General features: G+C 41.7%; 1 protein-coding gene across 3 annotated transcripts in view; it reads left to right on the forward strand.

The window, feature by feature from the left end:
• kiaa1549la (KIAA1549-like a) overlaps nt 1–16,946 on the forward strand; it is a 124,044-nt gene that overhangs the window by 29,517 nt on the left and 77,581 nt on the right. For 2 of the 3 annotated variants that reach the window (XM_072386596.1, XM_072386598.1), the window contains exons 2-3: nt 10,469–11,146; nt 15,891–16,679. In XM_072386596.1, the coding sequence (XP_072242697.1) occupies nt 10,469–11,146; nt 15,891–16,679 (1,467 nt within the window). The remainder of the gene's footprint in view (nt 1–10,468; nt 11,147–15,890; nt 16,680–16,946) is intronic. The other variant, XM_072386597.1, reaches the window with a different exon arrangement.

Raw genomic sequence — 16,946 nt, forward strand, 5'->3', positions numbered from 1 at the left:
TCTGTGATGCTCTGCAGATTTTTGTCAAATTTCCCTTTTTTCTTTGAAAATTCAAGTGATTTTCAGCTGTCAGATTCGATGGTGCAACATGTCAGCGTTGCCTGCTGGACATTGGATTTGTTTTTACCCCGTAATCATTGTGAACCACATGAGAACATTTTGTTTATTCGTTTAAATTTAATGAATGAATCCCTGAAGATAAATTATACTGCTGCAGCGTGAATTGATATTAAACACATGCTATTGTGCTATCGTTATAGATAGAAAGAATAGAATAGAATAAAAATCATCAGACAAACATTTAGAAAGTTGAATTTGATTTCAGGTGATAAGTGAGCTTAGCCCGTGACCCAGAAGATTGAAGAGATGAATGCAAAGTTAACACAAAAACGTGGGATTGTGTGTTTATATGTCAGCATGAAAAACGGGAATATGGCTGATGCAAGCCTCACATTTCATGTTGTTTCTTATAGCTTGCTGCATACTGCATGGAGGGTTGTATATTTAATGCAGCCCACTCAGTGGGGGCTGAAGCCCACTGAGCCCACTGGCATCCACATCAAACAGAAGGTCTTACTGCTTGAGGTCTAAATATAATCTACTTCTCATTTTATTAGTTTCAGTTTCAATCAAAACTCTAATAAATAGTGACCTATTTTTATAAACTTTGTTCTAATTGCTGAGACGCTGATCGGTGATTAAACTCAGATAGAAGCAGACATTTAGTCTTTGTCTGCTCGGTCTTGTGCAGCTGACTAATCCTTGTAATTTTATTCAGATGGCTTCATTTTGGATCAATTTATGGGTTCATTTATAATTTATCTGTGGACTGTTGGCACCTACTCTTAAGCTCTCATATGCATTCTGCTATTAGAAATGACGTCCAATGCGGTCTCTTATCATAAGCTTTTTAAAAAGGGTCACCAGTGAAACCATGAATGGATTTTAATCTGTAGAGTGTGATCATATGGTTTACTGTAACAGGAAGCTGAAGGCTGTTTGTTAAATGAATAACAGCAGAAGCAACTAAACATGCGTCCCACCAATTCACTTTATCAATAGATATATCCGGTCCACAGATTCCTTGTCTGTGTTTTTTTGTTCGTGTTTGTCAAATGACATGAGTTAATTTTGTGCTCCGCTCGGTTGCGAACTCGAAAATTGGCGCTGATAATGTGTTTGTTCCTGATAACATCGCGCCACCTTATTACGGCTCTGTGTCGCTGCTGCTGTAACTCAAGGTGATACAACAACAGGCGGAGCAGACTTGACTTTATCACAGAACGCGCTGATTCTTTCTGTATGTGAGGTAATGGTTACGCCGGTGACAGCATCCCTGCGGTTGCTGTGGAGACCCAGCACCAGAGGCAGCTCTGTTGTCAAGCTGAACAGGGCAGTTGATTTGTGTTACCTTAAATAGATTCAGCCTCTGTGTTGCCTCTTTTGATTTAATGATTGATCTCATATTTTGATTGAATTACTTTGCTGTATGTTTTGCTGTATAAAGAAGGCATCGTGGCTTCGTGGGTTTCTTAAATGCATGCACAAGATGGAATCTCTCAGGATGAACATAAATCCTCTTCTTCCTTTTTCTCTCTTCCTCCTTGATTCAAGGGAAATTAGGCATTCAAAGACTTACAATTACTGCATCCTCTAGTTGAAAATTAATGCTGGAAGTTCAAAATTCTCTCAGGTTCTGAAAGCGAATATTTTTAAAAGGTGAATCAATAAAGGATCTCATTCGAGCTTTTGGTAGAAACTCTCTGACAGGTTTGGCACAGCATCTCTTGTCATGGTTCAGTCTGAATTCAGCCAAAATGTTTGACATTTCAGCTTGACATTTTGTGACTTTTTGTGCTCCCTCATCAGAAGTGACTTCAATTGGAGTGTTTTTTTTTCTATAGAGCACGGACTTGGTCTGCAAAAGTGTTGCAACAGCTACAACAATGCCAGGACGTGAGGGTAGCTGATGGAGGAAGGTTGTGGGGGACCCAAATGCAGACAGCAGACCGGAGGTGGAGAGAAACTTAACTGAGTTTTATCAAAAACTGAAACCAAAAGCACGGCTAAGCCGGGAAACCATGAACTAAACAAAAATTAAAAAGCAGAACAAACCAGACAGAAAGAAAACAGAGAAGCTGGGAACAGAGTTTGAGACTAACAAATGAGCATAAATATTGTGGCTTACTGCTTCTGTGAAGATTGACCATGAACAGTTGAGCGTGGAGCTGAGCTTGGTTGGTTTTTACAAAGCAGCATCAGTCTAGTGTCAGATAATGACCTGGAAGTACACAGTTTCACTATGTTTACCAAGTACCCTGCAAACCGATGCTAAAGGATCGTTTCTGCATTTATTTGTGATGCCAGGAGCCCTGACAACTGAACAGCTGTTCAGTTGTTCGTGGTTTGAATATAGTGGAACCAGTGAGGAAAGGTTGCGTTCCTGCTGATTTCCAAATCTAAGAGCAGCTTTTCATGCATTTAACAGAAAAATAATAAAAGCCTTTCTAGTTGAATTGGGAAATATGTGAACTTCAACTCTATGGAGCTTTCAAACTCTCCTACGTTAGTGTAATGAAGGTCACAGTCTACTTTAACACCTCTTTTATCTAAAACATGGATGTCTCACTGCTTTAAATAAGCAAAACTAAACGCACGAGCCTCTGAGTGTAAAACTATGTATTTTACAACAATATGAGCACCGCCACAGCCATCAATGTGTGGACATTTCTCCTATTATCGAAACTTCATAATGTTAATTTTCCTTTAAATATCATGTTCCACTTGGTTTAGCGTGAACCACACACCATATGACAAGCTAATGTAATTCAATTAGCTTTCATTTCATGTAATATAGTCATTCATAGTCTAATTTCATCTGTGCAGACTGAGAGGAAGTGGAGGATGGAGGTCTTTTATTGTGCCTTGACAAAGCACACAAGAATTGTTCATCAGTAATGGCCTTTTATTCGATTGCTTTCTGATTAGCAGCTCTCGGTCTATATTTGGACACTGACCTAGAATCAGTACAATTTGGCTTGGCTACTGCGGCACTAAATGATCAAAGCTTCTGTGAAATCTGTCAAAAGTCACAAGGAGAGAATGACTGATGAGTTGGGGTCAGTTAAGCTTTCTCTTATCCCAAGGTCAAGAACAAGAGGAATTTAAAGTTAGCTTGTGGGATTTAAGGATTTGCGGTGCTTCAACTCTTGAAATGTTATGTTTAAAGCTTTGTTATTGATTGGGGTTGTACAAGAAGCACAGCAAGGCCCGAACACTGCAACTTTGTTGCACCGAGGTGACAGATACCACGCACAGCGCCATCGTAAATCAAATCACAATGATGACACGTTTGGTTCATACGGGCAAAGTTTCTCATCAGAAAAGGATTGATGATAAATTTCCTTTTACGTAGCACAATAAAGTCACATCGATACAGTCCAACAGGCATAGAAACATCAAAAAGAATATATCAAAAAGATGTGTGCGTCTATTTCAAATTGAGTTGTAATGCAGCCAATAGCACATCCGTCTGTCCGTCCAGCCATCATCCATCCATCCATCCAGCCACACATCCATCTGTCCGTCTGTCCGTCCATCCATCATCCATCCATCCATTCATCCATCCAGCCACACATCCATCCAGCCACACATCCATCTGTCCGTCTGTCCGTCCATCCATCATCCATCCATCCAGCCACACATCCATCCGTCCATCCATACATACATAAATCCATCCATCCATCCATCCATAAATCCAGCCATACATCCGTCCATCCATCCATCCATCCAGCCATCCATCCATCCATCCATCCAGCCATCCATACATCCATCCACACATCCATCTGTCCGTCTGTCCGTCCATCCATCATCCATCCATCCATTCATCCATCCAGCCACACATCCATCTGTCCGTCCATCCGTCATCCATCCATCCAGCCACACATCCATCCGTCCATCCATACATACATAAATCCATCCATCCATCCATCCATACATCCATCCATCCATCCACACATCCATCTGTCCGTCTGTCCGTCCATCCATCATCCATCCAGCCACACATCCATCCAGCCACACATCCATCCGTCCATCCATACATACATACATCCATCCATCCATCCATAAATCCATCTGTCCGTCTATCCATCCGTCCGTCCGTCCGTCCGTCCGTCCGTCCATCCATCCATCTATCCATCCACCCGTCCATCCGTCCGCCCACCCATCCGTCCGTCCATCCATCCATCCATCCATACATCCATCCATCCATCCATCCATCCATCCATCCATACATCCATCCGTCCATCCATACATCCATCCATCCATACATCCATACATCCATCCATCCATCCATACATACATCCATCTGTCCGTCTGTCCGTCCATCCATCATCCATCCAGCCACACATCCATCCAGCCACACATCCATCCGTCCATCCATACATACATACATCCATCCATCCATCCATAAATCCATCCGTCCGTCTGTCCATCCATCCATACATACATACATAAATCCATCTGTCCGTCTATCCATCCGTCCGTTCGTCCGTCCGTCCGTCCATCCATCCATCTATCCATCCACCCGTCCATCCGTCCGCCCACCCATCCGTCCGTCCATCCATCCATCCATCCATCCATCCATCCATCCATCCATCCATCCATCCATCCATCCATCCATCCATCCATCCATCCATCCATCCATCCATCCATCCATCCATCCATCCATACATCCATCCGTCCATCCATACATCCATCCATCCATACATCCATACATCCATCCATCCATCCATACATACATCCATCCATCCATACATCCATCCATCCAGTTTCTATGTGAAATCTTGTATTTTTTATAACCATAAATCCTGAACAAACATTTTCACCGTTCAGTCAGTGTGAGATTCTGTTGCAGCCAGTTCACACTTTGGGTGGATGTTGTTGTCAGGCAGTTTTCTAACACTTCTCCATCTCTTTTTCATATCACCGAGGAAAGGAAGTTACACTTTTCAGACATCCCTGTCTCCCACTCAGAGAATGCTGAACTAAATTGCTCTTGATTTTCTTGAGTCGTAAAAATAATGACATGATGCAAGATCTGTCAACTTTTCTCTCTTTTTATTTTTTGTGTTCTGGCTGTAATTTTGGGCTCTTTGTCACACAAACAAATCAACACTTTGTATTGTGTCAGTTCGTGTCATAGTAACACTCCTAGTCCTAACTAATCTGCTGAGGAAAAATGACTTAAGACTAACAGCCCAAACATTTACACTGAAGTCACATTTGTGTTTCTTTTCAGTCCTTCTTCCATCCTCTGATGCGTTTACCTAACTATCCCTCAGTTCAATAATCCCTGCCTCCACTCAGACAGATGGATGCCCTGAATAGTTTCAGGAAATGGTTTCGAGCACCCATCCTGTTGGACGGCATCACTGTGTTGGACAAAATCTACTGGCTGAGGACCATCCTCGTTCCCACTGAGTCTTCTACCACGTTGAAAATATAAAGGCTTTAACTTGCCATCAGCACTCCTACTCTGAACACTTTATTTCTGCAGGAAACAATAATTGGAATTAAAACAGAATCTGATGTATTAATAATTGCCAAGTAAGCACACTCCGCGGATCATTTATTGTAAAGTTTATATAATAATAGCATGTTTTTCGTCTGTCTTGCCCTTCAGATATGACCTCAAAGTTCTCCATGAACAAGAAATCTAAAAGAAAGCCTTTTATGTAAAAATATGCAATAATAATAAAGTGCCAAGTGATTGTGAAGTAAATGATTCGATATGCTGCTGACTTCACACAGAAATAACATCTGATTCTTCAGTTATATGCAGATTGTAGTTTGTGTTATTTGAGATAAGACATGAAACCATCCCGAACAACGTGTTAGCCTCAAGCTATACTGAAAAAACAAGTTTTGACTAAATAATTAGGAATATTGTTTTTCTGAAATATGCAGAAATTGAAGTAGCAATTCTTTTGGTGATGGCATCATTAGAGCATTCTGTGCTCCTTCTCTTTGTCTGAAAAATGTTCTGCCAGTGCCTGCTGTTTTGCTTTTACTAATGGGTTGAAACTACAGTGTCTTCTTCAGCACAGATAATGTGACACTGGAGGCTGATGATATAAATCACACCAGTAAAGCTGGCGTAGGAATAGGTAAATCTTGGCCGGTGCAGCTCTAAGATGGAGATTAAGACATGTATTGTTTTTATCTGGTGTGTGGCATGATTATTTGAATGAAAACCTGCCACCACCGGTTGGCTAGCTGGCAGATAGAGCTAACCACACTCCCCTCCTCATTTTTTCATGGGGCTTCACCGAGCCGAGGACCAGTTGGCTCGGCACCGTCTTCACACTTCCTAACCACCTGTCCTGCTCACAGTCAGAGTGGCAGCTCGGACCAACGCTGGTTACCCCAAGTATTCCAAACAGGGATGGCCACAGACTGTAAACATTATCATTATATTATGACAGGCACCTGGAAATGGTTAATCTGAATGCTGGGAAAGCTTGCAGCTACCTGGCAAAGCTTTAGGTTTGTGTTGGAATCTGAAGAGATGCAGCCAGGCATCAGCAGAGCCAGCTGGCAAGGCACTATAATAAATGCATAAGATTACAAGTTTGAAGCCTGTAAATGGCCCCAGCGCTTTGTGAACCATTTCCATGTCATGATTCTCATAATCTCCTATGAGCTGAATGTTCTTGCATAGAAACAGGAAACACGTCCTGCATATTTTGTCCAAAAACCTAAAGCGGGTCAGGTCATGTGTGATCCTCATTTATCCATCTTTAATCCACACTTTCTGTTCTACCATCCATCGAGTTCATCCATCCATCCTGTCCATATTTGTTCTCAGTAGAGGTTCTTCTTTCCTGGTGTTTTGTCAGAGGTCTGATGGCAGAGTCACATATGTTGCTCTCAGCCAGAGCAGGTGGCAACTGTTGGAGAAGAAAACACTGCTAACAAACATGGATTTGCAGTCCTCCCATCCATTCCACCATATATCAATCCCTTCATTAGTCCATCCCATCTATCCTTTCACTGTTTGCTTACTCCACAACCAGGGATTCATTCCTGATGGTAAAACGAGCGTCCCAGCAGATTCTGGCTGATCGGAGTCAACACTCTAAAGGAAAAGAAGTATTACACAGTCAACACGGTTTTCGTTTTTCAGAATATTTGGAGGAAAAAGAACACATTAGCACACATTATTATTGCCATTTAGTTTTTATTGGATGGTTAGTAATCGTTCTGCAGACACAGAGCAACAATAGCATTCATCTGGAGCTGATTGTCTTGTCTCACTGACGACTAAGTCCTATAATCACCTTCCCCTCTGCGCTGTTTGGGTCTGCTAATTCTAACTAAGAGCATCAAATACCTCTCCCCAGAATGTCTTTAGTTTTGGACCTAACCAGAATATATGTGTATGATTGGCAGTAATTACAACTAATTCCTGACATTATTATCTATCTGTAGTGGCTAAATATTCTACTACGTATTTTCACCAGCTAGTTAGAGCATAACAGATTAAATTAAATTGGAGCTTTACCACAGCTCACAGTTGCCGTCTGCGGGGGTTGGAAACCAGGTCAACATCCACTGACCAGAGGGCAACTCCTTTCCCAATACATCACAGTATGTGACATTTAGTGTGATCTTCATGTAGTTTGGGGCAAAGGTTATTCATCAGAGATTCATTGTTCACAGTGGAGTCAGGGACCAGATAGGAGAGCCAAGCCAAGGTGTGTCCTCACAGTGGCTTGTGAAATGCATTGCTTAATGACGACCACAGCATTATGCTAGTCAGGCTCTAAGTATATGAAAATCTCTTATTTAGTTAGTGTGGAATCTTGTTTTCATGATCTATGAACAAGCCATTTCTAACCAAAGATGGTGCAAAGCTGCCACTCCTGCTCTCCGCTCTGACATGTTCCGCCATCACGTCTGAGCGGTAGCCCAGAAAAGACAGATTAAACAATGGATTTAGAGCTGACCGCCACAGCTTTTTGTACACAATTGAAAAAAGAGGCAGAGACGGGAGGTTACATTCACATTAACAGCCACGTCACGTCGTTCAATCCTGATTAAGATTCAAAACAGATTATGTTTGACAGTTCACAATCATAACCAAAAGGTTTGGCATCTGACTTTAACGGGAATGAAACGGTCCACTGAAGCAGTGCTTGTGCACTAAAAGATGTTACTACCTGAAAAACGCTGTATTTCTGAGACCTGAAACTGCTGCAGCAAAATTATGGATGACATTTAGTTCCAGAGGACAGCAAACACTTGTCCAGTTGTATAAGATAAGATTGAAAAGGTCAAGAAAAGCTTGACAGTTGGCTTTGGCTGTTTTATGATAATCAGAATAAACACAGCCCTGAAAAAAACTCCAATATGAACCAAAGCGGACTTTAGACATTTCAGCCTGTTAATGTGAACATAGCCTTAGTTACAATCTGCAGTATATGCCCCCAGAAGTGTCCACATCTTCTGACCCTTTATAGGCCCCAGAGAATGGTTAGCACAGAACTATTTGCACGAGTTCCCCACACCCACTGTTTTAGCTCTGAAATTTGAAAAAAAAAAAAGAAAGTTTCATGCCCCCTGCTGAAGGATGACTAATCCACATTTTAAACTATTTTCCAGGAAACACTCGCATATCTGTAAGGATACTTACAAAACTGATTTTGCTATGGCAGATACTGATATACTGTGAGTAATAAACATTTAATTAGATTTTTATGGGCTTTTAATGTAGCTTTTTACTTTATTTCAACATACAACAATTTTAGATTATTGCAAAGGGATGTGATTGAGTTGAAAAAAATGCATTTAGTCCATCATTTTAAGTAATGGATAAAGATGCTGCAGCAAACTGTGTTTTACTGCTTTTCCCAAAATCATTGAGTGTGTTTGACTGAATGTGTTTATCCCGCTTCATATCAAAGTGTCTAGAGAAAAGCTGTGGTGGTTCTAAATGAGATTAATCTGAACCAAAAGAAGGATGCCTTTTAAGTTCAGCAGGCATGTTACTCACCCTGTAATACCCAGAGTAATTGCTTCTGCCATTTCTGACTTTACCTTCTCTCTAAAACTGACTAATAGAGCACTAACACACAACTCTGAGCCAAAAGAAGCTTGAATAAAAGTTGTCAACTTCCTCTTTTAATCACATTTATGATATGACATCGTGTAACAAGGAACAGATTGCTCAGTGGTGGTAGTTAATGGTGCGCTATTTGAAATGCTTTATAGCAGGTTTCCAGAGGATATACAGCAGCTAAGCCAAGAGCGTGTTCTGCAAAGCCTCTTTAGCTCAAAATCACTGTCTTTTAATTAACCAATCCTCCACAGAGACTAGAGCAGCGTGGGAAGTGTGCGACACACATGGCTGAAATGAGCATGTGCTGAGATGAAAAAAAATCACAATCTAATGATTGCTTGAGTGGAAACCAGAAGATCCTCAATGTCAACCTGGAGCGCCATCAAAACTAAGCATATCTACTTTCAGAACAAATGAGCAGATGCGATAAAAAGCGTGTGTCTCAGAGCGGCAGCCACTAAGCGTGTCAGACGGTCAGCCTTGCTTTTTCTCATCTTTCTTTTCCACTAAGGCAAGGTGCCTTTGAGACTGAATGCATTAGATGGGATAATCGCCTCAGTCTGCCAAACCTTCAGGCTTTATTGAAGAGATGAAGACAGTTTTCAAAATGGAGCTAAAGGCTGAAGTTAAATTATTTGACAGGATGTAATCTTTGCCGCTCAGTTTTCATGTAAAAGATCCACAATAAACACCCGACCGTGCTTGGGAAGTTTATTTAATTCTCTTTGGTGTTCTGAGGTATGATGATCGGTTTTGTTGGATCTTATAATGATAATCCACAGGTCTGCGTAGCTAACTGAAAGGATCAGATCTGTATCTGTGAGCTCACAGCTGACTGGGGTGTGTGTGTGTGTGTGTGTCCTAATTTAGGCATCCTGGGACACTGAAATTAATTCCCTATGCTTTATCCTTTAAAAACATAAGTGACCTACTTTTGACATTATTACTATTTTTCCACAATCGCAGTTTTAGAGGTTTTTAATCCCTCCTGATACGTATTTGTGAGGCAGGGGAATAATATGCATACATATATGTGTGTGCGTTTGGCAGCGACTTGAATACGAGTGTGTTGTGCACGATCGAGCAGAGCAGGTTTAAATCTCTTGGCAGTCGGACAGTTGCGATGGCATTATGCAAACTAATGATTAGAGGCCTCCAGCTGTGTGTGTGCATGAGTCGGTTATGTGTAAGGAAGGGCACATGTCGTCTCTGTCTGGCCTGGGGGACTGATTAGTCGAACTGTTCACTGTCATACTGTCGCACACACCTTCTAATTAAACACTATTTCTACTTCTTCTTTCATCCATCCCTTTCTCCATCTCTCTCGCCTACTGTCTCTGTTTCCAGCAGCTGAGGGAGGTCATTATGAGTCAATGCGGCGGGCTGACATACCTCTGGACCCTGAAGCACCCTCCAACTTCTCTGCAGCACCTGGGATTAACGACAGAGCTGGGTTTAAAGGCAAAGATGGGCCTGATGCTGGTTCTGAGGCTGAACTTGGACCTTGGCCTGAGGGTAGAGTGTTCGCTGAGGCGAGAACAGCAGTCTGGACAGAAACAGAGGCAGGAGTGCGTGCCGGAGCCGGTGGCAAAGTTTACGCTGAGACTGGGATTATGAGAGAAACTGGTGCTTGGGCTGAAGCTGGATGGAAACCTGTGGAAGCAGAGGGTGACTTGCCCAGCGCTCCCAGAGACCCAGCTGCCTGGCTGGGGCAGGAGAGGCTGCAGACGGGCAGAGAGCGGGCAGCTTTCTCATCTGTTCTTACCATGCTGGCAGAGACAGCAGAGCTGCAGGCACCGGCAGCTGCAAAACCTTTAGGGTTGCTGTCTAAAGCTGCTTGGACCAAAAGCTCGTCTTCATCAGCATCCAAGGCTTCATCCTCCTCAACGATAAAAGCATCCACGTTGACCTCCTCCTTCTCTTCCCCCTCCTCTCCATCCAGCAAAAACTCAGTCAATCAAACAGCAGGTCCAACCAACACATCTGTGGATGTTGGCAACAGCTCCTCCAGCAACAACAGTTTGGGTATGTAATGGTTCTTTATATAAGCATGGAGCTTTTCACAATGGAATCAACTGTTGCATAGCCTCCTCCCCCTTGATTGTCAGGTCTTAGCATCTGTAATAAGGCAGTGCACTGCAGACCTGCCAGTCTTTCATTGCTCACATGTTGAAGCAATGTGCTCGTGGCCCTAATGAGAGCTACACATTATTTTTTATAATACATCCCAAATAATACAATGTAATCCCAAAATACAAGATAAAATGTGCAAAGATGGGATGAAATTTGCTTTATTAGTTCTAACAGAAACAAAAGTCGTTGGGCCGTGTCATTTCCAATCACATTTAAAATAATGTTGGAGTCTTGGAAAAACATCAAGATAAAAAGAAGAACCATAAACTTTTGTCCAAGAATGTTTTTACTGGCATCCGAACAAGATTTACGAGACATTTTGATTACATAAGAGCCATAACTGGCTTATTTAATACAGAATAGTAGATTCATAGCGTTATATTCATAGCATTATCAGCGTCTTGTACATTAAATCACTGAAGGTTTTACCTGGGACATTCATTCATCAAGAAAACCTAAACAACATACCTACAAACAGAGTACGTTTGTGTTCTGACAGGCTGACTTTTAATAACCAGCAGGTTATTAAACAGGACCACTAACAACTAAATATACCTGGAAGCCACCGGGATAATTCCACAGCTCTTTTATCAGCTGCTTAAACTCTCTTTGACACCAAAGCAGATCCAGCCTGTAATCACTTTTTCTTTTTGTAATGTAAAGAAGTGACAGGTCCACCAAAAGATCCTCACTGTTTGATGCCTTTTTTTTTTTACTTGTTTTTTATAGGGTTTTCAGAGACAACATTTAGTATATAGATGACAATTATACACATTATATCCAAATTAAGATTACAAGCAAATGAGAAACAAAACAAATCCAAATCTCCACTCCCAATTAAATACATTAAATAGATTAAATCAAATATACACATTCAGCAGGGGTGTGACGCACGAGAACGAGCCGAGATTTTAAGAAAACTACCATGAAAAAATATGACTGAACCAACAGACTTTTATTTAACCGAGTTGCACATGCATTTTATTATAACTCTTTACATGCATGATGTAAGCAGGAGCTTTTAATAAACTTCTTCCTCCACAAATTGAAACTTAATTACTGCGGTGTACGGCATTATTTTCATACACTGCTTGCATATTGTCTGTGTATCATCAGTCACTCTACTGCCATTTATCATTTCCGCCGGGTACCCAAAATGCTGCCAATATGTAATATGTAATGTGCTCCATCTGATAGAGGTCCCAAACCTTCTGGAGCCATATGTTATTACTGCTGTAAGTAATATATTTAAAAGCTATTTCCCATTCAACCCTTTAGGCATCACTCCTGTTAGAGCCACAGTAGGATCCTGAGGTATATCCTTCTGGAAAACCTCTTTAGGAGCATCAAATACCTCTCCCCAGAATGTCTTTAGTTTGGGACGTAAGCAGAATATATGGGTATGATTGGCAGTATGTGCTCCACGATTCGTCCAGCATAAGCTGGAATGTTACTGGCTCATTCTAGATACTATTTCTGGAGTCCTGAAGAATCTAACAATTATTTTCCACTTAAGCTCCCTCCGTGTATTTGAACTTGTGACCAGGTGTGCCTCACTACACCCCCACTCCCAGGCTTCCTGCGGTGTAACCATATTAATTTCTGCCTCCCATCTCTGCTTTATTTGTAAGGAGTTTTGGTTTCGATGCCATTTTGATTCCATAGTGCAAATATCCTCAATATTTAGCAGCTTTTAGACTCTTTTTCTAAAGAATATCCCAGTGACTAAAGAGAGAAGCAAACTCATCTTTGCACCCTTTGTAGCAGGCTTTTAGACAGTTGGCAGCAGTTTGCTTGCTTGTTTTAAAAGTAATAGTTAAAGGGGGTGGGACAGAGCAAATGGTCAGTTTCTCACTATGGTATAGTTTTACGATTTGAATGTAAACACCAGCCAGTATTGTCATTGGAAGTGTTTTTAAGAGAAAGAAAACACAGCAGGTGGTCTGCAGTTTGTGTTTGTTTAGACTTGTTTAGTATGAAGCATTTTTACCAACACATTTAAACTTATGATGGTGAACTGGTAACACTATGGCTCTTGTTTGGGATTCTTTAACCAGTCAGAAGCCCAAACCAGTTTTTTTTTTCTTTTTTCATTTTCAGTTGAACAAGCATGACTGATGTTCATGCTTGGCTTAACTTTACTTCCCCCACAGCTTCCCAGGCAAAGTCAAAGGAGTCACATCTTTTAACATAGCAAATAGGCTCCAAAGCACAGATACAGTCTGTATAAATCAATATTTGGGGTTATTAATGGAATATTTTTATGGACGAAAATGAGCTCATCCAGTGAAATTGGTTATAATTGTGTCATCAGCCTTAACCATGAGTAACCACTGTCATCAAAATGTCCTTTTCAGCCTCTTAAACAACCATCATCCTCCTCATTTTGTCATCATCATGTTCATCATCATCATTGTTGTCGTCCTCATCCCGTCCCATTTCTCCATGTCTCCTCACTTCCCGTCACAGTAGAATCACCATCAAGGTAATTTATCCATAAAGGTGTGAGCCTCTGATCAGAGAATGAACACAAGCTAATATCCCGCTGCTCGGTGTGTCCTGTCCTATCAGTTCACATCACAATACTCAAAGTCCTCAGTCAGTGATGCGCAGGGAGGATAAGATTCAATCTGGAGTTCAGCCTGACCAGGATTGATCATCTGCCTCTCATCTACGTCAGCATCTTTTACACTTTCAGTGTATGTCATATCAGAAAGTAGATTCATTACACAAAGCCCTGGCATTTAAATTCCTCTGTGGCTAACACATCAAAATTGGAATTGAAACTGCTGCACTGTTGATCTTTTCCATTTGACAGTAACCTCCTTATCTTTCTTCCCTGTTCCTCTAAAATGAGAAAACTGAGCGTTGGCAGGTTTTTCACGAACCTGACAGCTGCTTCCGATAGTGACTTTCTCATATTTTACAGATATTTACATCTGTGGAACCTCCCTGAAGGCATTATGATGCACTGCTTCACATTGTGCTGTTCAGGGGACAGTTCATTTGGAGCAAGGTGTGGAGTCAGTGGGTGAATGACTTATTTATGTATGCTAAAATTTAATTATTAAGATTTTAGGGATTCATGTTCAGCACAGCAGTATGGGTGCTCAGTGAGGCATTCTGCAGGCATGCCGGCGATGTAGTTTCATATTACATTACCAGTGTTTAAGGGAAGATGTTGATGTAAGGACCCAAAAGCAGAGCAGCAAATGATGATCAGATGAAGACAGGAGGTAGAAGGTGGACTGAAGTCATTTATTACTAAACAAAAAGATCCGGAAATACGTACAAACTATAACTGGAAAAACAAAACCCAAAAATGCTGGAAAGCCACAGAGAAAACTAACCAGAACTAGACTAAAACTGAAAACTGAACACAAAATGGTGCAAGTCGCTGTAACAGCGAGGATCTGATCGTCGCTGAGGGGGGACAAATACTGTGGGAGCCTGAGGACAAAGTGGCTGAGAGGATTGAACACAGGCGAATGAGTGGAACTAATGACCAGAACCTGAGGGAACCGAGGAAACTATAGAATAAAGATCGAGCTCAGATACAGAACAGACAGCAGGAAAAGATAAACTAACTAAGACTACAGAACCTGAAGAATAAATGATGAAACTGAAGAAACAATGGAAACACAGAACAAACCGCAGATCATAACACAAAACTACTAGAAAAACTCAAAATACAGGAAAAACAGAGCATAAAACCACAGATAATGACACATATGAACTGGTTAAGAGTGGATTCTGGACAAAGATGCATGCTTGAACCAAATATTTATCGTAAATTCCCAGTGAGCACAAGCTGTTATTTCAGTGCAGTGTTTAGTTTTAACGCTCATGAAGCGATGATGGATATCTGCAGCCTAGTTTAGACCACTTTCTGCCAGCCCAGTTCAGTCTTTGTCATGAATTAATTCATAGAATTACACAAACAACTGTAAATAAGTAAGATTCACAACTTAAATCTGTTAATCACAGTAAAATCATAGAGAGTACCAATCTGGATTTCAACTTGTGACTTCTGACTGTAAATGGTTTGAATATCAGTTTAAGATCTTTCTTCAGCACATTTATTGTTATATTAAATAAAATTAAAAATGCTTCTGGGACATGGTGAATGAAATGGTTATGATTTGGCGTGATTTAGGACGTACAACAATCAAAATCACGAATGTTAATTCACTGAAAATGTGCCTCAAACATCAACACAATCACTTTATTCAGTTGTGAGTTGAAAGAGATGAAATCAGCTCATATGAAGATGTTTCCAACGTCATATTTCACTGGCAGATTACATTTGGTCAACAGAAAGATGCAATTTCAATGCAATTTTTGACTTAGTTGGCAGTTTGACATAAATAGACAAAAAAGTAATGATTTGGGGTGATTTAGGAATAATTACTCTTTAGTAAATAGTCTGTCTACAGGAATTAATGATGTTTTACAGCCTCAGTGATGTTTACCTGTAGCTTAGTGGCTCAATGGATTACAAGATGAGTTGAAAGCTGGGTTGATGCCTGACATGTGGAAAGCATATTTATATTCTTAATCATGGTTAAACCCTGAGCTCATTAGTTCCTGATCAAGAAACATTTGTCTGATTTCCAAACGTTTTTCCTTCATGCAGAGGACTCGGTGAGCAGCCTGCCAGCCTGGGATCTGCCCACTGTCCCCGAATCCCTCCTGTCCACTGTGGGTGACCACGATATCACGCTTCCTGCTAACGTCACCAGCCCTTTCTCCACCCACCAGTGGAACACCACCATGCCTGCGCGCACCAGAAACGCCTCACAGCAGCCAGTTACATCAGCCACCACGATAAAAACATCCCCATCAACGACCACCACTTCAAATTTACAATTTTCCACCACACTTACGACACCACTGGAATCCACCACGGCTTCTAACAACACCAGCCAGGACACTGTGACTGATGACAGCCTTCAGCTTACAACAGTAACCAAGGCAACGCCCTCAACGACCACTCTTACTGTTATCAGCGCAGAGGTGACGACCCAGGCGCCGACCACTGGGAGCGCCGCAACTTCACCACCAAACACCACAACTGCCACAACCGCACAGCAAACCACAAGCCTCGAAGTCACCACGACGACGACAACTCAGCCCACGACCACTTCCACAACCACGCCTGCCCCCACCACCACCCCCACTGTCCCCCCAACCACCACCACCACTACTCCTGCTCCCACGACGACCACCACTGCACCCACAACCACCACTGTTGCCACCACCACTACTGCCGCCACCACCACAACGAAGGCACCCGCCACCACTGAGTTCATCCCGGTCCACACCACGCCACCTCCGACCACAACCACACAGCCTCCTTCCACCACCATTACAGAGGAACTTCCACTGCCTTGCAACGTGACTGAGATGTTCTGGGTCAGAACAGGTACGAGACCTTTGCATCATCTTTCAGATTGTTTGGAACAACAATACATTTCTGACTAGTCTTTGAAATGTGGGAATTATTAATGGATAATTGTAATATTGTAGATATTGTAAGATGAACGGTCCTGGTGTCAGATTTTACTGTTATTTGTTTGTTCAAACCCTGCGTGTCCATTTTTAAATTGCACACTTAACTCTATGTACAGGCCAGCTTTATGCTTTCATCTGGAAACTGATTGCTGTGTCATGGCGTTCACACACAAATCGC

The sequence above is a fragment of the Leuresthes tenuis genome, unplaced genomic scaffold (genome assembly GCF_036924035.1).
Source record: "Leuresthes tenuis unplaced genomic scaffold, fLeuTen1.0.hap1 SCAF_5, whole genome shotgun sequence".
Taxonomy (NCBI): Eukaryota; Metazoa; Chordata; class Actinopteri; order Atheriniformes; family Atherinopsidae; genus Leuresthes; species Leuresthes tenuis.